Here is a 24,387-nt window from a genome sequence, read left to right as displayed (position 1 = left end):
CGTGGCAGAGCTCCAGACCTACGGCTGATTTACTCTGGCCTTGATCTTTAATGTGAGACATGAATGTCTGTTGTTGTTGATGGTGGGGACGTTTGCTTTGCTCTGCTCTGTTCCTTGTTTGTGCTGTTTGGTGCTGTCGCTCTGAGCGGTCTCAGGGCTGTTCGACCCTCTGTGCTGTCCGATGTGCCTGTCCTCGCTTTGTGTGGCACTTGTGTAGCACGAATATGATTTCATTTTAAAACTTCTCTCTTCTTGTCAGAAATGGGGTTGCCAAGAAAAAATTTTATTACCTTGTAGCTACTTCTTCTTCTTCAGCTTCCTCTTCATTATTGCATCAAAATCTTACTGCAAAATCTTATGGGCACTAAAATGTATTTGTCATACCGTGTTAATCAGTCTCTCTGGGATTTTTCAAATTTTGCAATCATAGAAAAAATGAAGTAAACTCTTTGATATCTGGAGAATTAAAAATTCTAATCATCTAACGCATTTTTCTAAATTGATGCAGATTTTCTGCAGATTTGGGTCAAGACACCTCATGTGACATCACAACACACATTGGGCCATTGATTCGAACGTGAGTATAGCTATTGGAGAAAATAATTACATACTGTATGTGTCTTGAGTTGTAGCCTTATAGAAGAATCTTGTCTAATATCAACAATTCCACTCACCACAATTTTTTAAATAGTGGTAATGTGAAAGATTTTGGTTTAGCTTCGACCATTTATAATATATTTTTTAATAGGAAACAGATGTCCACAGCATTGAACTCTTAGGTACAGATACATACAGCGGCATGGAGCCCCAACACTAGTAGACATCTACTGTACACAACAGTCCCAGTGGGCTGTAAGAACATCAGGTCTGTGTAGATACATTGCACTCTGATTTCTGAAAATTGTGCTGAGATTCCAAACACAGAAAAGGGATTTTAAATTATTTCACCAGTTTGTAAATTTTCACACAATTGGGTGAATTTCTAAAAATTGCCATGTGTTCAAAGTGTTCATGTTGTAGAGTGATCTAAGATATTGTTCACTTGTAAAAACAAATATACCAGGAAGAGCCAAGAAAGGGGTTTTCACAGCGCTGCCATTTATAGCCATTTTCAGTTCCCCAGTAAACATTTCTGTACCTTTTATTTCTTGCTTTATTAAACACCTAATTTTTTATAGTCTAAAGAACCTTTGATTCCTGCAAAGAACTTGCGATGGAAAGGTTCCGATGATGTTAAAGGTTCTTCATAGATCCTGACAAAGAACCATATAAGACCCTTTATTTTTAAACAGAGTGTGATTCACTGAGGATAAGTTCACTGTGCGTGACATGCGTCGACTTAATCCACGCTGAATGACTTGTTCATTCATATTTATTTACATTTTCATCGATGACGTTCAGAAGATCAGCTTATCCTGGGCGACTTACAAAAGTCTTATGAAGTCTCTAATAATAAATACATTTTGATACTGGTTCCTCTCAAGCTGTTGGGGAGCTAATATAGCAAGAAAAGCATGCACAGAAAACACTTACTTGCTTGCTTTTTATTTCGAGACGAGGTCATATTTATGACTATTACACGAGTCCAAGATTTATTTTGTAATAAATGTACCACCATTTTTCACTTTGCACACAAGGCCTTGTAAAATAGATTACATTTAATTCTTTAGAAATTTGTCAAAACATTATAAAAAATACATAAATATAATATAATATAATATAATATAATATAATATAATATAATATAATATAATATAATATAATATAATATAATATAATATAATATAATATAAAATTATTATTAATTAATATATTATAAAAGCTATAATATTATATGATATATAATATAATCTGTTATTATCATTTGTGTTCTATAAAACAATGTGCATTTAAAGACACAACACAATAGACCAATATTACCTCATTAATGTGCTACTTTGCATTGCTGCTTATATCATTATATCATGGGTTTTCCCCATTATGCTAAATGTATTAATGTATAATTTTTTGTCAATGCAAAAGTGATAAAAAAAAAGTGTATAAACCTTTTTTATCAGTACCCTGGAGTTCTGTTCTGTTGACAGAAATCTACTTATGAAAATTTTTTTACAGAAAAACTGGTAATTGTGAGTCTAACTGAGTGTCTAATCTCATATAAACCATTAACCACCAACGTAAAGTGGGACATGATGACAAAGTCATTCAGTGCTGAACAATGACACAACAAAACAGAAACAAATTCCATTTTTTGGCTCTGAGAGTTTAAACAGTGTCAGGTTTATTCAAGGTCCTTCAGGTTATATCAGAGAAATGCTTTAGGAACTGTTCTACAACTGTAATCGTTCACATTTGTTTTACTAGCAGATTAATACTCATTAAGATACTGGATTACATCAAGGATTATTTTTCACCCAAAGCGTCATTGGGGACATCGGATCCTGATCTCTTGTGTTATAAATTGGCACATTTGATTAATCTAAAGTAAACAAAGTGCTTTTCATCAAATGTAATATATCAATTAGTATTTTATATAAGTTAATTAACTGAACATAGAAATGTTTTCTTTTATAGCAAGTTAACTGGTGGAGAAGAGAAACTGATTACTGTATATAAGCAGCAGCGATAATTTTATGATTGTAATTACCGACCGTTTGTCAAAACCAATAAGCGCTTTAATCAACCCCATTATCAGCGGAGCGTTTTTATTGCTGTGCTATTTCTTTTGGATTGTGGATCAAACAGTCAAAGCAGAAATGGTTCTGTGGAGAGTAGATATGATGGAAAACAATTAACAACTGAGACAATAAAACACATTATTCTGCGCACATTTACTGTGAATATGAACTTGAGACTGACGAATGAATGAGGCGGTTATAAATTAGCAACTTAATTCAGGTTATTAAGGCAAACTGATCCGACTGACAATAAAAACAATATTCTGTCATTGTGTACTGAGTCTGGGAGTCTGAATTTATTTGTATTGAAAGTAAGACATTAAGAAATGTAATAATCAAGACAGTATCGGCGATTAGTCATTAGGACAAGACTATACAGCTAGAACTGTGTGTTGTATATGACGTATATAGGTTCTGATGTTAAATAGACCCAAAAACGTGGCATACAAATAAATCTAAAATTAAATAAATTATGAACAAAGAACGTCAGGTTCATGTGAGTATTTCCCAAACAGCTACATTATGTATTTTGTAATCGCACCAGAATGCTGCCGTATTCTCAAATCTGATTGGTCAAAAGAGTTTCATTAATTTTCCTGATGTATAGAATGAGACGAGAGACAAAGCACATAAACAGCATGCTGAGAGGCAAAGCACATAAAGAGACGTCTATTTAACTATTTATGGAAAAGTGTGCAGTGTCAACGACGGCAAAGAAAATAAAACTGCAACTTTACATTTTCCAACACAGTAAAGTTTATTACAAAAGGACAAATCATGAGTAATTATTAAAATAATTTGTTAGCATTGGCAAATGTATGGAATGTAAGAGGAATAAAACCTTTCAGGAGTTTATCAGAGAAAAAAAAATTAATTCTGGGTGGCAACAGTGACTTCCACTTTACGGTGTTGATTATTTTTCTATTATGGTCCGCCCCACTGAGTATTACTCCTTAAGTAAAAAGTTCCATTTCATTTCCATTCCATTTACATGAAAAAAATAAGTGCTGCTGAACTACTTTGGTTATACACCCAGGGTTTGGACCCTTCTGTGCACAGCAGCCAGCATACATTATTAACATCTGTAACAGCTGGAGAAATAAAGGTCTTGCGTTAGTGATGCAATGTTAATAAGAAAGTTTCGAGGCCTGAGGAAAGACATCAACCAGCGTGGAATTTTATTACACCTGCTGCGTTTTTGTGAGTCTGGAGATTAGACGAGGCTTGGGTGAGATCTAGAAGGTTGATTTAGTGCAGGAGTGAGTGTGCGTCTCTGGCCCAGGGGCTCTTAGTCTCCGGCGTCCACTGGTCCAGGATAACTGTGAGGATTTATGGGCACAGCAAGCTTGTCTGCTGGAGCTTTCTTTAATAATGAGATGAGCTTGAGGGCTGAAGCCACCTCGTCCTCTCTCAGTCTTATCAGCTCCTGGGCCTTGGGGCCTGGTGATAGGACAGAGCCACATGTTCCTTTACAATGTTATTCTGTTCCCTGTGGAGGAATTTTCCATCATCCTTTAATACTTAGTGTGCCTGCTAGTATTATAATAACCAAACAGTGTGACATCTTTTTAGACCCGTCTGACAGCTCAGTTAAACCAACAACGCCTTTTACCTTCAGCAGGAATTTTTGATGCTAATGAATGAATATTTGTTTATACCTGGTATGACGTAAGGAATAACAGGAAGAAAGCTAAACTATACTATATGATATGTGATGACACCACCACACCGTTGATCAATTTCCTCTAACCACATGTCCTGTCGAGTTTTATTACTTATTATATTATTACTTATTTATTTTATCACTTATATTACATGTAGAAAGATTCTCAGAGTTCATTTAAAACCACAGACACTGGATTCTTTTGGATTGTTCCTTCAGGATCACACACATGGACTTCTTCTAAGATAAAGTCTAATTTATTTCATCCAGTGTGAACAAAGATGTGAGAAATCAGAGTGATTTGCACACTATGTTCATCAGGTTCTGCCTGTGCACAATATTATGTCCTATTGATCACAGGGAGTTTATCTATTACCATAGCTAAGTGCTTTCCGATGCTTTGTCTCTCGCTTTATTGAGTTACAACTGATTTACATCTGGTGGTGTATAACAATGAAGTAAAAAAAATGTTCGTCACTGTAGATATATTTTAGGGAATATTTCTACTTATATAATTGTTTCCTATAAAAGAAACTTTAACAGTGATCATTATGCCTGACATCAGTCTCTACTGAAATATTAACCCTTTCTATCACTTTTTCTTTAGTTACCAATTGCTGGCTTCATTTCTGTAAAAACAAAAATGACAAAAGAAGCTTCAGGTTCATATCACTGGTTGAGATTGTGTTTTTAATTGTTTACTTTGTGTTGTTTTGTCTCCGTCTTCCAGTACTGAGGAACAAATATGAAGTTGACAAACTGTCTGCTTTTATTTAAAACAGTTGCATCTCAGATCTCCGTGGGGTTAACTATAATATAGACAAATCAAGGAACAAACAGTCTTGATTAAAATCCAATAAGAAGTATGTAAAAAGTCTGTAGACCTCACAGACTTCTGGACAAAGCCGACCGAATCTGAGCACCAAAGCCAGACTCTTTAATCTGTGAAACAGGACCATGATCAGGAACTGGTACATCAGTAGAAACTGGTACTTTGTTAGATTTGACCTGTGTTCATGAATCATATTTAATCATATCACATTACATTTTATTAATGAAATAATATGTACTAAGATGCACTGCTTTATTCATGTGTAATCGCTTTCTGCTGAACAGAGCTGTGGAGGATCCAGAGCTTATCTCAGGAAGACTAGGCATGGGGTGAGATTAAAACCCTTGGTGCTAAACTACAGTATTAGATTTCCATAGACACCAACCTGGAATATTCAAAGACAGAAAATTGCACATTCACCAAAGCAACCATGTAAAAGCTTGAATCCTCTAAAGTCAGTGTTAATAATCAGCAAGCATTTTGGTTATTACACACTGAAATAATTATAAATTTGGTGTTTTAAAGCTACCCTAGAAGTTTCTCAATTCATAAAGTTCCTTCATTTATTGTTCAAAATGCTTTTTAAGGGATGTATTATGTATGTTGCATCATAACGTTTTCCTACTGCAACATTCAGATAGAGCTCGGAATACATGTGTGAGTAAACGGCACAGGTGTAACAGTACGACTAAATCCACAAATCGTGCAAAACAATCTTCAGAACTTTTTCAGAGGTTTTCAAAGAGAAAACTTTAACACGGCTAAAACCCCAGATGGGTGAATTGAATCCTGTCTTGAGCAGGTGGTTGTGCGTTTCCAAGTGGTTCCTTCTAAGCACCAAAAAACCACATCATCCATTGTTGATAGCACTTTTTTAGAAAATTTTCCCTCTTTGCTGTCACTCAGAAATTCTTCCCACTCCCTGCTATCTCTCTCACCACCTTGTCGGCTCCTTGTAGAGGCAGATAAAGAGAATGTGGAAAGTGGGGTGTGTGGATTTAATATTATTTTAGTTAATAAAGACATATCACTGTCTTCTCACTCACATGCTTCCTCTCAATGGATGTGCCTCGCCTTTCTGCTTTCTAACACTTGCTTTATTAGCGCAGCACAGACTTTAGCACTCAAGAGATCCTCTTACAGGTTTCCTGTGTGCTATCCAGTCAGGTCCTATTCTTGTATTTCTTCACAGCTGCTTGTTAGCATGTGTGCGTCGAGATGAGGAGGTGTGCTGGTATATCCTCAGAGTTGCTTCTGATTTTTACTGTGCAGTTATTTTCTCTGTGATCAGTTCTCACAGGCTAATTGTGTTGCTCATGTGGATTCCTTGACTAATATATAAACATGTAGCTGTCAGGATAATTGCATCGAGTCCACAGGAATGTTTTTTGTGGGAAGATTGAATACCTCATCAAACGTATGATTAACCCCAAATTTAGGTGGACACAAATTCTGATTAACATGCTTGGGTGAGGATGTCTGATGTGATCCCAGTGTTCCCAGGTTACAGGTGAAACAGAAGACCAGTGTAAACAGGCAGAGCTAAGGAACTCTGTTATAGTTGTAAAGGAGCTCATTTCAGAGTTGAAAAAAAAAATGTATTGTACAAAAGTCTAAAATGAAAATAACTTAATATTATTTTTTTTATTCTTATTCTTAGTATTAATGTCTATAAACATTAAAAAAAGAGAAACTACATTTTTTTAACACACCTTTTTCCACTCCACATGAATTGTTGTGTGCATAAAATCACCAGTAAATTGAAGTAATGGAAAAGCATAAAGCATAAGTCATAAAAATGAACGTAACATATTACTGTATTTGTCTTTTTACATAGTCTAAGGCTTTATTTAAAAAAATTTTTTTTTGGTTGCAACACATTACACAATACAGTACTACACTGAAAGGCTCATCCATTTAAGGTCTCAGACTTTTGTGTCTAGCATTGACAAATAGCTAAACGTGGATCTTCCATCTTATAAAACTGCTGAGCTACACAAGATCAAGCTTGATGGGACTTTAAATTAGGAATCACATGGAAACTGCAGCAGAAAATGCTTTAATCTGCAGTATAATTTCCTGCAAGTATGAATACCCTACAATAGCCTACACCTCCCTTCTGTTCCATCTCACAACCATTTGTTTTCTACAAATTTCAAAGCATGCACATTTACAGTAGCAAAGTCTTCTAACAAAAATTTCTCAGTAGAGTAAGTATAGTCTGAAGAGTGATATAGTGATTGTATTTCTCTGAGCTTATACAACGGCGCCCCCCAGTGGATGTATAACAAAGCTTAGTGAAGGCGTCCATATGACACAAATTTTTCACTGCACTCCAAAACTTGTTGATTAATATTTCTAACCTTCACAATTCTTAATCATGTGACTGTGTGAATCTAATGCTTTGGATGAGTGTATCATTGACTGATTGTATTCAAGGACAAGCAGCAATGATCCCAGGATAGGAAACAATGTTCCAGGAATAAGCAGTAATCTTTGTAGGATAGGTAGTAGTGTTCCCTGGAAGACTAGTATTGTGGCATCGGGATATAGAGTCAATATCCCAGGAATATTATTAACTATCAGTAGTTCCCATGATAGGTAGCAATGTACCAGGGGTAGGCAGTATTGTTCATGGGATAGCAGGAATTTTCCTGGGTTAGGCATTATTGTTCATGGGAGAGTAGGAATGTTCCTGGTGTAGGCAATATTGTTCATGGAACCGTAGGGATTTTCCTGGGGTAGGCAATATTGTTCATGGGATAGCAGGAATGTGTTCATTGGATAGCAGGAATGTTCCTGGGTAGACAGTATTCATAGGATAACAGGAATGTTCCTGGGGTAGGCAATATTGTTCATGGGATAGCAGGAATGTTCCTGGGGTAGGCAAAATTGTTCATGGGATAGCAGGAATGTTCCTGGGGTAGGCAAAATTGTTCATGAGATAGTAGGGATTTTCCTGGGTAGGCAATATTGTTCATTGGATAGCAGGAATGTTCCTGGGGTAGGCAGTGTTGTTCATGGGATAGCAGGAATGTTCCATGGGGTAGGCAATATTGTTCATGGGATAGTTGGGATTTTCCTGGGGTAGGCAAAATTGTTCATGGGATAGTAGGGATTTTCCTGGGGTAGGCAATATTGTTCATTGGATAGCAGGAATGTTCCTGGGGTAGGCAGTGTTGTTCATTGGATAGCAGGAATGTTCCTGGGGTAGGCAGTGTTGTTCATGAGATAGCAGGAATGTTCCTGAGGTAGGCAATATTGTTCATGGGATAGCAGGAATGTTCCTGGGGTATTCAATATTGTTCATGGGATAGCAGGAATGTTCCTGGGGTATTCAATATTGTTCATGGGATAGCAGGAATCTTGATGGGATCAAAATCGGAATCAATGTTCCGAACACAAACATTATTGTTTCTGGTATACGTGGTTATACTCCAGGGGTAGGCATCAGCTTTGCTTTGGTTGGCAGAATTGTTCCTGAGTATGATTAAAATGCAGACTACACATGTCTATATCTAGACTACATATGTCTATGTGTTCCACTGCATATTATTGCACGGTGTCAGGGCAAATTGACTTTGGTTAAATACAGAGGAGGTTCTAGACCTTTTTCAGGGTGACTCCAGCCCCCCTGTCTGTGATCTCAGCCACCCTAAAACTATAAGTATAATTTTTACTTTCAAAAATAAAAAATACGTTAAAATGCAGGACGTGTTTTCTATGGGAAAGAAAATTATTTATCAGTTTGATCCAAGAGCCATTTTAAATAATAGCATAACTTTTGGCTTACTTATAGGCCTACATATAATATATAATATAAAACTCTTCTTGTTTTAAATTCTCACTGAGGGCTAAACCCCCCTAAAGATGAAATCCTAGAATCGCCCCTGGTTAAATATAGAATCCGAAACGATTTACATTATCGCACAGTGTTACACGCCGCAATTAAATCGCACATGCGCAAAGTTGTTTCCCTGTTACTCGTTTCGTTAAGTTTGTCCTTTCCAGCGCTTCGTAGATCTCCGACATATTGTTTGTGGGGAGCGATTTCTTGAAGACCCTGAGGGAGCGAAGATTATTTCCTTTACATCATTACAGGGCGTCCAAACTACTTATTTTGTAAAGTCAGCAAGATGGGTAAGTCTATGTGATCTGGTTGTGGATATGTTTTGTTGTTTTCTGTGGCCCGTTTACCTGTAAACGTCCGTTAGCTAGCTCACTTTAGCCGCCTCATTAGCAGACACGGCTAGCGCTAGTTAGCGAGCAGTCGCAGTTCGGTAGAATCTCAAATGTTTCCGTGTAGAACACGACGTTCACTACATAGCGCGCGCGAGGCTGTAGTCTCGTTCCCTAAGTAGTGACCCTATGTAGGGATGGAGGGGTGAGTTGGATTACAGCCCTTGTGTTGCGTTAGGTTAGCTAGCTAGCATAATATTGGATAGTTACGATGGGGCTTTTTTCTCGCCGCAATTTGTCGATATTTTTAATACTACGGTTATTTTAATACATTAGTTCGTATTTGAAACTATATTGGAAAAGATGCAGAATCTAAAGTCTCTAAATGGGTTTAGCTGTTAGCATTGTTATTCCTGATTAGCTGTTAGCTTTGTAACAAACCAGTCAATGTTTTTAAGCCGAAGAAGACACTTCGTATGGGATGTTGTTTTACAATTCTTATCATCATCATCTTCATCATCATAACTTTTCTTAACCTGATTTTGCTTGACGTTTCATTACATTTCTGGCATTTAGCAGACACCCTGATCCTGAGTGACTTACAATTTTTCATTTTATACAACTGAGCAATTAAGGGTTAAGGGCAATAACCTTCAGGTGGAGCTGGGATTCGAACTCATGACCTTCTAGTCAGGTCAGTAGTAGGTCATTTCAATTCCTTGTGATGTAGGAGTGATGAGATCGAGCGCAGAACCGTCCCTCGTATCTGTTGTCAAAACGTCGCTAGTCAAATCTGTGGGTTCTGTTAAACCCAGAGTCTCTCATCTCTGAAACTCAGGGTCACAAATCGTCGTTGCCGTAAAGATAAAAAACTTATAAAAAAACGAACGTCGCTGTTACGTTCGCTGTGTCCTGATGTATCCTGAAGTGATGCGGCAGCACTTTAGTCCCTCATCATGTGTTCATTCTGATCAAACAGATCAGTTTCCAAATCATCAACAGGACAAGGTAGTGTGATGCATGGCAGCGCAACATTAGTGCTGGAACAAACTATTATGCTTCATCGTGTAGTAGAAACATTGTGTAAGTAGTGTATTCACAATGAAAATCCCACAGTGAAAAGAATCGCACTTATCCTACCTAATAAAAGAAAAAAAACAAGTGTGGAATGTTGGACACTGCATGCACTCTGCCGTCACGGCTTTGCTTACGAAGAGGGGCGGAGCAACCTGACGCTGGGATCAAAATCTTTTAGGAAGATTCTCCTCTTTCGAAATTAGACAAAATACATCCCTTACACTTGAGAGAAGCGTGTATAGTGTCTAATGTCATTCGGGACACGTTCTGATGGCCATTTAGCTGGCCATACTGTCAGTTGTGTTATAGAGAACTAACCAACCTCTTCTAACCAATCAGATTTGAGAATTCAAAGAATTCATGCATCAGGACGGACGTTATCTTTTCCTCCTGGAGCCGAGTCTCTGTTTTCGAGGCTGACGCTACCAACGTGGCTCCGGTGACTAAGGCACACGGCATGCTGCTATTTTGGAGGCGCATGTGATGTATAACTGTAATGTTGCACTCACCGAGCACATGCTTTATTAGAAAACTAAATTTGTAGCACATGGAAAGCGTTCTCACCCTCCTCCGTCTCTTAGGAAGATGACTAAGCAGGCGAGTTAGAAGCTGGAGTTAGAGAACAGGAATGTGCTGAGTCATTCCGGTCTTTTAGACATTCAGAGTCTGGGACCAGTGAGGGATATGGGCAGCTCTAGAAATATTGGCACCCTTGATAAAGCATTATTTATGTTTATTTTACAAAGAAACATCTCCGGAAATCTGTTGGCAGCTCTAGAAATGTTAAACAAACCTGTTTCTTTTGTTTTACATTCACTCGATGTGTCTTAAGTGGTCATCCATGACTTCCTGTTTCACTGAGGTCAAATTCCTTTTGTGAAAATGTAGCGGGTTGGACTTTATAAATAAGGCAGTTGCTATAAAATGCTCTACATATCTGATGTTCGCATGGAAATGATATAAACTCTACAAAGTTTAAATTATTTCCATCTATGTTGGGCTGGAATTGGTTCACCGATTTGATTCAGAGTCAGGTTGCTTTCTCACAGCATTCGGAGTCATTTTGGTCTGTGTAATTTTCTACACAGAAATGGACCACATGGAAGGGAAAAGGGATAATTGCAAATTTACAGAGACTGAACGAGGATGACTCGACGTGATTCAGCTGCAGTGTGAGAAGGTGAATCGATACAGAATGAACTCAACTGCAGGAAATGAATCAAATATGCTGTGTAATAGAATAATTTGGGCTGCAGGTCTCTTTTTTTTGGTCACGATCCAAGGACAGAGCTGTTGGGAATGAGAGATTTTACATATTTCAAACGATAAAACAAAAAGAAAAAATAGAAGCAGGCTTTTATACACAAAGGCAGTTGATGGTCTAATTATGTATTGAGCTCCAGTGCTGTGTTCTCTGTGTTTAAGAAATTTTGGGGAAGATTTGTTTACCGTCTTGACTTTACATATGACTTTTGGCAGAAGATTTTTTTCAAGTGACTTGCAGAAATGAAAGGTTGTTTTTACATTTCTATCATTTGCAGTACTGTAGATGAGGGTTAAAGGCTTTGCTGAAGGCCTGAACAGTGACCGTTTGCTGATGCTGGGCTTTAAACTTACAGCTTTATTGTTTTTAGTCCAGTGTCTATACCAGAAAGTAACCTGCGCGCAGTCGGGGAGTGGAAGCGCGCGCAGTCGGGGAGTGGAAGCGCGCGCAGTCGGGGAGTGGAAGCGCGCGCAGTCGGGGAGTGGAAGCGCGCGCAGTCGGGGAGTGGAAGCGCGCGCAGTCGGGGAGTGGAAGCGCGCGCAGTCGGGGAGTGGAAGCGCGCGCAGTCGGGGAGTGGAAGCGCGCGCAGTCGGGGAGTGGAAGCGCGCGCAGTCGGGGAGTGGAAGCGCGCGCAGTCGGGGAGTGGAAGCGCGCGCAGTCGGGGAGTGGAAGCGCGCGCAGTGTTGCATTAGACCTGATGTTTTTCACCCAAACACAGTGCAGAGCTCGTTCAGAACCGGCTTTCCAGACTATTAATGCTCACTGCTCTTTGTACCGCTTCCTCGAGTGGTAATGAAGGATTGTTGTGTTCCTTCTGCAGCAGCACTACATACCAGTTGACATGATTTGCACAGAGGTCGCGTTTCTAGAGTTACCGCTTTTCTAAGCAAAATATCACCATGCGACTGAAGCACTTCCACTTTCACTTGCAGCTTTCATGTCTTCAGCGGTGATATATTCCTGATCTTTTTAGGATTTGTTTAAGGAATTGTTTTTAGAAGGATATTAAAGTTTTATATCGCGTTATTAGAATTTATAAAATGCTTACGACTGATCAGTACTAACTTTCACAGTATTAGGTTCATGTTGTACAAATTGCTTTCATGAATGAGTTTATTTGTCTTTTTTTTTTTTTTTGTCGTGTCCACCAGAGATCATGCGCTTGAGATTAAGCTCGCGTGTTATTTTTTATTTTTTTTCCCTCTTATTCGTCAGAACCGTCAGCGAGTCCTGCGAAGGATAACTACAGGATGAACCGCTACAAGAACAAAGCTCTTAACCTGGAGGAGATGCGCCGGAGACGAGAAGAGGAAGGCATTCAGCTGAGGAAACAGAAAAGAGAACAGCAGGTAAACGTTTTTCCTTAGTCCTGTCTCACAGGTATTAGAATAGAACGAGGAGCAAATCCTCTGGGGGTTCCTCTGGGGGGGTTTCCTTCTACCTGGCAATCCGGTGTCTCATGTTTTGTTTGTCATTGATCTCTGAGAAGCGTCAAAAATGTGTCAAGTTTCGAGAGAGTAAGCTGTTCTCTGTAGTGTTTTCAGGCAACTGATACTCACTGTGCTCTCTGCAGCTGTTTAAGAGGAGAAACGTGGAGTTGCTGAACGAGGAAGGAGGAATGTTCGACAGCCCTCTCATGGACGCTTACGTCAGCTCCAGCACAGCATCAGTAAGACCGAGCCGTTACTATCATAACGCCTGTTAATGTGCTAAACCTACAGTACTACTTTATTTATGAGCATAACTGTTTTAATAGCTGCTGGTTTATCATTCAGTTACAAGTCCAGTCATGTCAGGATGCGGTGCACTGATTTGTTTATTTATTTTCCAGGAAGGAGTCATAACGAGAGACATGGTGGAAATGCTCTTCTCAGACGATCCTGAACTGCTGCTGGTTACCACTCAGAAATTCAGAAAACTGCTGTCCAAAGGTATCCAATGCGAACGTATTTGTAGTCAAGAGCGAGGACGGGTTCTTGACTTTGATTGGTCACTGAGGTGTAGGTTGGCAAGCAGTTTTGACATCAAGTCCTAGGTTGATATTTAAGCGCTTGTTCTGACACGTTATCGTGAGGAACCATGTCAAGTTGGTTGCTTTGGTTGTTATCTCTCTTCCCCCCCCCCCCCCCCCCTTCATTTTCCTGTTTAACATTTTTGGAAGGAGTCTCCAGTGTCTGCTTTGTAACATTCAGAGCTAAAGCGCTAAAGTTTTTCTTGTTTGTTTGTTTTCTTTCCTCCCACCACTGAAAAGTCTTCAGGACTTTCTGCTTTTAGATTTTCTTGTTAGCATGATTAGCCGAATTTGTTTCCTCTCATTAACCTCTCAAAAAAGGAAAATAATATCTGTGGATGCTGCATAATAGCGAACGCAACACTAAACGGATAAAAAGTACACGTCCTTAGATCTATTTTAAGCGTGTGCTCTTGTAGGAAAAGTAATCTAGTCATGGTGGTAGATCACATGACCTCATCACTGACTATTTTCCTATACCAGCATGCCTCGTCTTCTTTTAGTTTTCCCCTTGTTTGTTTGTTTAAGTTTGCCCGTTCTTGAGCATTTGCCAAACCGAGCAATACCCGTTTGTTGTTCCACAGAACCGAACCCACCCATCGACGAGGTCATCAGCACTCCAGGAGTCGTAAACAGATTTGTAGAGTTCCTTGAAAAAAGCACTGATAGCACATTACAGGTAAAAAAAAAAAAAAAGCAAACCTTGATTCTCGTCACTTCGTCGCCGTCTTCGCTTACCGTGTTAACGTCGGCTTTTCTGTGCAGTTCGAAGCAGCATGGGCACTGACCAACATCGCCTCAGGAACGTCTCAACAGACCAAATTCGTGATCGAGGCGGGCGCCGTGCCGGTGTTCATCCAGCTGCTCAACTCCGAGTTCGAGGACGTCCAGGAACAGGTACCGAGATTGTAAACGACGAAGTGTCGACGACGGAGGTGTTCGGGTGACATCCTCACCGTCAGCGTTCGTATCAGTCAGTACGGCATTAGTTCGACGTGCTCCAGTAAAGCTACAAGAGCTAAATTAATTCCCTTAATCATATTCAAATGAGTTGCAAATTAGGTTTGGGATAAATGTGAAACCTAAAGCATGGGAATACATTTCTCTCGGGCTTTGTCCAACACTAATTAATGTTCTAATGGGTTTGTTCACCTTTCAAAGAGAAGACTCCACTCGTCGGTCACTTTAATAGGAACAGCGCAGCGTAACACACAACGCCATGCAGACAGAGGTCAAGAACTTCAGTTAAGGTTCATATCAAACATCAGAATGTAATCTCAGCGACTGGCTCTGGAGCGATTTAAGGATTTTCACACAATACAAAATAGCGGCCTATCGCCACGTTAGAGACGCCTTGGTGATGAGGGAGATCAGTGGACGATGAACTTTAACAAATGTTGCTGCTGCTTTTATCTCCTATTACATGCCACAGATATACACTGAGACATTTTATACACAAACAACACATCTCCCTCCAGAACAATTAATTTTAGCCAGAAAACGATTTACAAGCGATAGAATCGTACGTGTGAATGGAGAATGGTGAATGAATTTTTTGTTTGTTTGTTTCCCGCTGTATTTATAGTTCTCATGAGCTAACCGAAAGCGTTCTGTGGTGCTGTTTATCAGCAGTGTTGGAAAGCGAAAGGGGGGAAAAAACTGAAGAAAGCTGTTCAGATATTTCTAGATGATTGACTACTTTTTATCTACTACATGAAACAATTTGTTTTCACCCAGAATTCTGTGTTCAGAAAAGATTTATTGCACGACACACAGCACAGTATCTCTGGGCTAACAGATAACGCTAAAAGACAGCCAGGGTAACAAAAAGGCAGGGCTGTGGAATCTCTGCCTGGTAACAAAAAAAAACCTCGTTGCTTTCTTATTTTTTTCTCGGCACATAATCGGAAAAATAAATCGGAGAGAAATCAAATCATTTGACCCGTGGCCCAACACCGTCAGGGTTTGTGGATGCATGCATTTAGTCACATCTTGCTTTTTTGTGGAACGACACACAAACGTCGGTAAGACTTCCAGCAGCGAAGGTGTGAAAAGCTTTAAGCTTTTTAATGGTCATATCTGTCTGCTTAAAAACAAACATGTTTGAATTCAAGCATTAAGGTAAAAGAGGATGATACGAACGATTTCTGCCTCTCACGTCATTGCTCCGTGTTGCTTTCAGGCGGTGTGGGCATTAGGGAACATTGCAGGAGACAGTGCCATGTGCAGAGACTTCGTACTGAACTGCGATATCCTTCCTCCACTGTTAACGTGAGTGCTGTTACTTTACAGCCCAATCAACACATTTTAAAGATTGTATCTTGCTGAGTTACTGTTTTATGGACAATTTAAAAGCCTTTATTTTAATTCTATCCTAATTGCTGTTTTGATTTTTGATTTTTTTTGGTCCTCGATCAGGCTGCTGACCAAATCGACTCGACTCACGATGACCAGGAACGCCGTGTGGGCGCTCTCTAACCTGTGCAGAGGCAAAAGCCCACCTCCTGACTTTGAAAAGGTTTGTTTGGGGTTTTTTTCCCCTCATTGTTTCAAAGAAGTAACTATTCCACTATTCTGACATGCTGTACGTGCTGCCCAATTAAATATCTGATGTAGTATCTACATGGAGAATTTCTGTAAACGTTCCTAAACACGACGCATCACTTTGAAAACCTCCGGTATTTACTAACAGTTACTCACCAAGTCGAGAAAGTTCATTTGCTAAATCCGGTTTGTTTAACCTTTTGTGTGTTTCAGTTTCATGGTTATTGGAGGAGACTAGTTTATTTTTCTGTTGTTGTTGTTTTTTTTTTTCTTGTGCATGCTGCAGGTGTCTCAGTGTCTGCCCGTACTGTCCCGCCTGCTGTTCAGCAGCGATCCCGATCTGTTGGCCGACGCATGCTGGGCTTTGTCCTACCTCTCAGACGGACCCAACGAGAAGATCCAGGCAGTGATCGACTCCGGAGTCTGCAGGAGACTCGTAGAACTGCTCATGTGAGACTTTATTCGCGTCTTTATTTGCTGTCTTTTCAGCACGTTAAAGTACTACGTTAAGAGACATGACGCGGTTCTGCTTTCCCTCGTTTTTTCCAGGCATTCAGATTATAAAGTAGCTTCTCCGGCTTTAAGAGCCGTCGGAAATATCGTCACTGGAGATGACATTCAAACACAAGTAAGAGGGGAAAGTGGTTTGTTGTTGGGGAAAGTGATGAAATATTGACACTAACTCTCTCTCTCTCTCTCTCTCTCTCTCTCTCTCTCTCTCTCTCTCACTCACTCGTCTTTGTTTAAGGTGGTACTGAACTGCTCAGCTCTACCATGCCTCCTTCACCTGCTCAGTAGTGCAAAGGAATCTATCAGGAAGGAAGCCTGCTGGACCATCTCCAACATCACAGCAGGAAACCGAGCTCAGATACAGGTACACACACCTCACCTGGATGGATGGATGGATGGATAGATGAATGCACCAGTGGACTATAAAAAGTATCCCTAGCCGATGCCTAAACCTGTTTTCTCTCTTTAGACGGTCATCGATGCAAACATCTTCCCCGTGCTGATCGAAATCCTCCAGAAAGCCGAGTTTCGCACCAGGAAAGAAGCAGCATGGGCCATAACTAACGCTACGTCAGGAGGCACACCCGAGCAAATCCGGTAGGAATCCATAACACTCTAAATTGACCTGCTCCATCTTTTCCTGGTGTTTATCCACTTAGAGAAAGAGCGAGATGCTGAAACAAGCGCTCGATCATCAGCCGATTTCCTAAAAGAGATTTTAGCAGCGTGATCTTACTGCAGCACTTTTCCCCTAACAAAAGCTCATTCATTTCAGTCTTGTAGTGTGCAAAGCGAATATCTGTAGAACTCAAACATGTCGCAATAACGCTTTGTCTAGAATAATGCTTTAAGAATTAGCATTAAGCTTTAACGCTTTAATCTGAATACGACGTGCACACGCTTTCTACCACCGGAGCAGTACATGCATTAGATTCTGGCTCCTCTGCACAGGAGTTTAATATGTTTAACAAGAGTTTAATTGCACATACGTTATCGAAGAAGAAATGACAAGACTGGAAAATAACAACCTCCTCGACATCCGTGAAAAACGCACGCAAAACGCCAGCGAGCATACAGACCTCAGCACTGCCAGGTTTTAAAGGTCATTTTCAGCCTTTTGGTGTCGATCGGAGAACAAAACGCGTTCGTTTCTGAATAATCAGCTGAAGTCCTCTTCCCTGTAACCGAATAGCTGGACTTGATAATAGTGCATGTGTAGAGTGGAGCAGAGTACTTATTAATCCCTAAGGGGGAATTTGGTGTCACAACAAGAGAACAACACAGAGGAGCAGACTAGACCTAAACACTGCACTATATTCCTATTTAAAGTCAGAAATAACGTGGCATTAGTGTGTGTAACAATGTGTTATACAGTGTATAGATGAGGAAATGTCAATCTGTGATCATTCATCTGTTGCATAACGTTTTATTACATAACATCAGTGCTCTAACGTGCCTTTCGCATGCCTCTGTTTGTCGTCTTGCTTTTTCTCTCTGTAGGTATCTAGTGAATTTGGGCTGCATTAAGCCCCTGTGCGATCTGTTGACGGTGATGGACTCTAAGATCGTGCAGGTCGCTCTGAACGGACTGGAGAATATTCTGAGGCTGGGAGAGCAGGAAGCCAAACAGAACTGCAGCGGCCTCAATCCTTACTGCAGTCTCATAGAGGAGGCCTATGGTAATGTGTTCCCAGTGTTCCCATTATCCTTAGGTACATGCTGGGCTGCAGCCTAATGCGACATTCACACACCAAGCCACTGGACTTCATTCGTTCAGCGAATAACACTGGGAGGAAAGTCAGTACAGGGTCCCACTGTTTCTTCTTTATCTCGTATGGTATGATAGGTGGGAGTAAGTCACACACGTGCAAGTCACAAGTAAGTCTCAAGTCATGAAGTCTTTTTTAATATTTGTGACCTAAGTCTGGCTCGAGTCGTCATATGACTCGAGTCCCTCATCTCTGAGATGTACACTGCTGAAGTTTATATACAAACACCAAATCTCCCCCCAGAATGTTTCATTTCAGTACTAGTCACACCACTCACTGATAAACACTGTTACTATGGCAACCAGTATTAGGAACACGTCCACAACGACCACGTAGCACAGCGACTGGAGACTCGCAGAGATAAAATCGCTAGATGTGAGAAAGTAGATTAAAAGCCTGCACTACAAGGGACATTCCGACTCGTCGAAGAAGCCAGTTAGATCAACACTACTATTGTAACTACAAACCGAATTAATCAGGGCTGTGTCTGTTTAGCTGCAACACCTAACTGTCCGATAAGGTGATGAGCAAACGACGTTCGCCGTACAGAGGAAACGCAGCAGCCAGGCATCTGCTGTAATTTAAGAAAGATCGCGCGATTCCCCCGAATATCATATATATACAATATCTGCTCGATTCTGTGTTCATTTCCGTGATGGAGAGATCAGAGTATTGCCATGTAAAATCCTAATCCGTTTATTAGAAGCTGGGTGTTTTGTCTTTCCCTTCAGGTCTGGACAAAATTGAGTTCCTACAGAGCCATGAGAACCAGGAGATCTACCAGAAGGCCTTCGATCTCATCGAGCACTACTTCGGTGTGGAGGAGGAAGACGCCGCTCTGGCTCCACAGGTGGACGAGAACCAGCAGCAGTATCTTTTCCCTCAGCAGGAGGCCCCCATGGAGGGCTTCCAGCTCTAATCCACCTCCGACACCCTTTTAGGCTCCGTACGACGCGTCCAGGTCCTTCCCGTGCCCGTAATCTGTACTGCAGGCTGTATCTCATGTGCCCTCAGCGCAGCCATACAAGCAGATTTAAAACTAAACCGACCTGAAAGGAAGCGCACTGCTTGCTGATGAACTTTACCACTGTTTTCCCTCATACGAGACTTCAGGAGCTGGGTTTTTATTTCATTTTATTCTGTCTTAATTTAAGTAGTGCCACTTACATATTGGATAAAAAATATTTATATATATATCTATATAAATTCTTTTCCGGTTCTAAAGCTACCTTATTGGGCACACATTCCCATCAGCATCTCATAACCCCGGTGTTTTCCTCTGCTTTCATTTGTCTCGGTTTTTAACCCCACGTGCACAGGCCTTTGGAAAGCCATGAGCTCGTGAGGGTTTCATAGGCGTGGCTTCATACCAAGACGACCGTAGATCGCCGTCGGAAGACACGTCGAAAGAAGTTAGAGGCTTTTTTTTTTGTGCACTTTAGAATAGCACTTGTATTTTTCTCTCTCGCTCTCCTTCTGTTTATGATCTTTACCGTTTTGGTTTGGGAGTTAAGCTCTGAAAATTCCTATTCAGTGTTTAAAACCTCTAGTTCAAAGGTGTAGTGGTATTTTTTTTTTTTTTTTTTTTGAAAGGCAGAATAATTAGTCGTCTACTGTTTTGTGGTGTGCGGTGATCTGAAAACCTTTAGATTTTGCAAATCCCATGTGTTTTATTCATTATAGAAGAAGAGTGCATTGCATAGGACTGGTGTTTCACAAGGCTTTAGCACAAATCCTTAGGTTTGTGTGTGTGCACGTGCGTGTGTGTGTGTGTGTTTTGGGTTACACACCAACACCGCCGTTCTGCTTTCCCTTGAAGTTTTTGGGGGTTTGGTTTTCTGTTGTTGGTGTTTTTTTTTCCCCCCTTCTTTCCGCTCTGTTACTAAGACGGTGATGCAGACTGTGTCAAGATCTTTCTCTCAGAGTTGCATGGTTTTCATTCTTGCATTATTCTATTAACAGTTTTCGTTTCAGTTTTATTCCTTCCATCAGCAAGTATTTTCACGATTGCACTCGACCTTATGCTCCCTGTTGCTTGGGTTTTTGTTTTTTTGTGGTCTTTTTCTTTAAAGGTATTTGTTTAATTAGTTATTAAGTTGTACTGGCAGGTTGGCACGGAGTTTGGCAAGGGATATATATATATATATCTATATCTATTGGCTAACCTGTAGATGAAAAATACACACGCACACAAAATAACACGAAGGAGAAAACTGCTTCTAGAACTTTCTTCCACAGCTTTTCTGACTTCACTGTTCATTTTCATTCGTACGTCATTCACGGCAGGTCTCCACGCAGCATGTACGTGTACGAAGAAAATTCAAATATTTTCAAATATACAAAGCATTTTTCTCCTCTGTGTTCACTACACTGACCACTGACTCGTGCGTTAACGTACGCGTGGACAACTGAGCGAAGGATCGAGAACGGCGTGCGAGACAGCGACTGACTGATGTTCTGTGATGCAGCGGGAAGGTCTTTTTCGATTGTAACCTGGTAGCGACATCCTAGTATGGTAAATGTAGTTTACACGAGTGTGTGCTATACGTATGCAGACCTATTTAACACGTGCGTGTCATCCATGTTTCGGTGTAATGCATGATCGGTGTCCAGGACGACGTGCTAGCGTACGTGAGTGTTTGTTTTTTTTGTTTTTTCTTTTTACTTTAGCTGAATATGAATAAAAATCATGCCTGAAACTTTATTTACCAGAACTGTGCTGCCATTCACCAGAGGTTTATTATTTTTTTTCTCCCCTCTGTAATTCATAAAAATTAACTGGAAAAAAAATCAGACACTTTTTTTTTTTCTCCTCATGTCAGTTAATTTCCTGTCACCTTATCGGTACACACGAGATCGAATCCTCTGGTGAACGACTGCATTCCATAAAGGCAAAATCGACGTAGACGTCCGAGCATGAGAACAGTTTCTAGCAGAAGTTAGTGGATTACAAAGTAAAGGAAACGAAAGCTTTTGATCCGTAGTTAGTGTCGCGTTGTGAAATCTTTGCTCGTGGTTGTTTTTTTTTCTCTCTCTCTTTTAGTGGTTCAGCTCTGCTTGTTTTGCCATTGAGCTTAGTGCATGAAAATGTTAGCCGTTTCCCATAGCGTGGCATTCAGCATTTGTTTAAAAGAAGAAAAACACACATTTTTTTTACAACGCAGTTTACAGTATCGCAATTCTACTCATCTTTACAACAACTCGATGGAAAAATCCACCCTGATTGAATTTGTGCTCGTCGTTATGATTACATCTTCAGTGCCATCCGGCGAGTTTACGCTTCTGCCTGGTTTCGCTTTGTTTCCTACCCAAAATTACCCGATGGTGAAACAGCAGGAGTTGAATCTTTACCTGCCTGATGCAGCGACGCTTTACTGATTTAGTCTGTGCATCTCTCGCCTCGTCCTCCGTTCACTCTGATCAGACCTTCCAGAGCTCCGACTTCACCATCGCGCCCATCGTCTCTCAGATCGTGGACTAGCCGAGTGCCCTATATTTAACTAAATTGATCAACAACAGATTAACCGCGCTGTCGTGTAATCATCAAATTCACCCAAGCGTAGAGGACACAGAGCTGCGCTCAGTACATTACTGACAGTCTAGAAATAACTAGCTTGTGTATAGTTTGTGAATCTCCTCCACCGTCATCTTGGTCATTCATACAAATCAGATCGGTTCTGTTCAGTCGGACACAAAATAAACACAGCACGAGTAAAAGCTTTCTTAAACACCTGTAACAGCGATGACTCCCTGTGACCTCCACAACCACGACTTCTCCATCAGATATCTTTAGACCCGCGTTTAGCGTTTTTCAGGGTGGATTTTTTTCTTAAGTGTAGATTTTTTTCGAAACTCGTTCTATTTGAGTCATTTTTATCAAACCGTGGATTCAGCTGTTGCTTTGACAAACAGCACAATTTATCAACAGAGATGTAGTATGATTTATTTTCCCGTAAAACGCCGATTGAGCTCCGGGAACGGCCGAAGCACAGGGATACATCAGAGCATTTATCTGCTCTCGGATCTTTCTGTGCGTCTTTTGTTAGGGGAGAAAAGAGAAACATTTGACCCTGTACCTGTCGTACTTAAAGGGATTCTGCAGCTATGCGTACACGTTTTGGTGGAGGGGGTGGGATGGGTGGGGCTAGAGTGGGCGGGGCTACGTAGTGGATCATGATACCGAAAAAAAATATATATTGATTTCAACAACAAAAAAAAAAACAAAAAAAAAAAAGCACTCCTTTTCACTAAAGTGCCAATCAGACCAACGAAGACTGGTGGCTGATGATGTATATCGATTCGTCTGATTAAAAAAAAAATTCTTCTTCATTTCTTTATTTACTTGAATGTGCACATATTTGTGCCGATGTTGCTGCTCTTGTTATTTTTCATATCTTTCTAGTAATCACATTAAGAGGTTACATTCTCTCAAGTAGTTTCTGTAGACATGTGACCGTCTGCTGTTTGTACACCAAATTGGTAAACTGAAAAAAAAATAAATAAAAAGAAAGAAAGAAAAAGAAATTTAAATGCTAATTTAATTTAAATTATGCTGGACTAATTTGCATTTTTAATCAAAAATTTTCCCCCCTATTTCTTTGCTTTCATAACATTAATAAAATTAAAAAAAAAAAAAAAAGTACCCTTTCATACTGAGATCCAAATAGCATAGTTTTTGTTTTTTTATCTTGTTTCCTGCGGCTCTGTGTCGCGGTTGCTTGCATTTCTACAGTTTCGGTATCGAATTCTACAGCAGTGTCTAAGTAATCTGGTCTTCTCAGTCACTGAAGACAATTCAGTTCAAACAGGTTTCACTTTCAGGGAAGAAACGCAGGTGGATCAATTGCCTGTAGAAACCGCTCCAAAATTCACCATGTGCAGGGAATATACCTAGTTTCAGTTCAGGCTGAAGCACGTCCTTTAGAGAGATTATCAGATCAGGGCTTCAGATGTTTAAAAAAAAATCAATACAAGTTGCATTTCAATCAGAAAATTCTGCGGACCTGTTCTGGACTTGTCGTCGTTGTTGTTGTTGTTGTTATTGTTGTAATTGTTGGCACAATTTCCTGATGCTCACCCTGATTAAACACTGACTTCCAAGAAGTGCAAAAATTGCTAAAGGCCACATTATGTACAGTCGAGGCTTTCTGGTCTTCCGTCCTAGATCTTGTAGATGATTATATCTTCGAGACTTTTTGTCTCCTCCAAATCCAAAGCCTAATGCTTGGCTGTATCATTAAATACAAGTATATTAAAAAAAAAAAAAAAACGTATATATATCTAAAAAATACAATGAAAAGGCAAACTCATATGTTTACAATGCTACATGTTTATTCTTATTAAAATTGTCAATCTGTTCATTTGACCCTGGTGAAGTTTGGTGTCCTGATCCTGCGATTCCTTTTTATTTTAAAGGTATTTATAGATCTGTTTTCTGTCGTCTCCTTTTGCCAACTATTTACCATCTCATACTGTGACTGACTTGACTTTACCGACCGTATGAATGAGCGACACACATGAACATGTACATTTAACGATACTGTACAAATGTTTTAAGGAGATTTAAAAGGTTTGTTCAGAATGCAAATAACATGCAAAAAAATAAAAATAAAGAAAGACAAATATTGCACTGTTTGTTTGGGTTTTTTCTTTGTGCATGCAAATGTTATTACTCTTCTGTTTTGTCTGATTCACTTTTGTTTATGGGAAAAGAAACAAATATCTTGAATATTTTGTCTAATCAAATAGTCATTATTTTAAATATGTCTCTAAAGCAGGCATACATCTGGAATATAAACGGACAGGCAAGTGAATAATCATGGTTTAAAGCAACGAGGATTACACATGTAAATGTAGGAATAAT

At 39.9% G+C, this 24,387-nt stretch overlaps 1 protein-coding gene and 1 long non-coding RNA gene across 2 annotated transcripts in view; both read left to right on the top strand.

The window, feature by feature from the left end:
• LOC113634686 overlaps positions 1-1,625 on the top strand; it is a 7,088-nt gene extending 5,463 nt beyond the window's left edge. The window contains exons 2-3 of the long non-coding RNA XR_007143575.1: positions 509-577; positions 749-1,625. This is a non-coding gene — a long non-coding RNA (uncharacterized LOC113634686). The remainder of the gene's footprint in view (positions 1-508; positions 578-748) is intronic.
• A 7,528-nt stretch (positions 1,626-9,153) lies between these two features.
• On the top strand, positions 9,154-24,153 carry kpna6 (karyopherin alpha 6 (importin alpha 7)). The gene is made up of 14 exons (XM_027133796.2): positions 9,154-9,310; positions 12,906-13,039; positions 13,264-13,359; positions 13,522-13,621; positions 14,286-14,380; positions 14,467-14,598; positions 15,884-15,972; positions 16,120-16,219; positions 16,532-16,695; positions 16,795-16,873; positions 16,994-17,119; positions 17,225-17,352; positions 18,256-18,434; positions 19,256-24,153. The coding sequence occupies exons 1-14, from the start codon at positions 9,307-9,309 to the stop codon at positions 19,441-19,443; spliced, it is 1,614 nt and encodes a 537-aa protein (XP_026989597.1). The 5' UTR covers positions 9,154-9,306; the 3' UTR covers positions 19,444-24,153.
• The last annotated feature ends 234 nt before the right edge of the window (positions 24,154-24,387 follow it).

The sequence above is a fragment of the Tachysurus fulvidraco genome, chromosome 7 (assembly GCF_022655615.1).
Source record: "Tachysurus fulvidraco isolate hzauxx_2018 chromosome 7, HZAU_PFXX_2.0, whole genome shotgun sequence".
Lineage (NCBI taxonomy): Eukaryota > Metazoa > Chordata > Actinopteri > Siluriformes > Bagridae > Tachysurus > Tachysurus fulvidraco.
The sequence above is the reverse complement of the archived record's forward strand: the minus strand, read 5'-3'. Positions and strand labels throughout refer to the sequence as shown.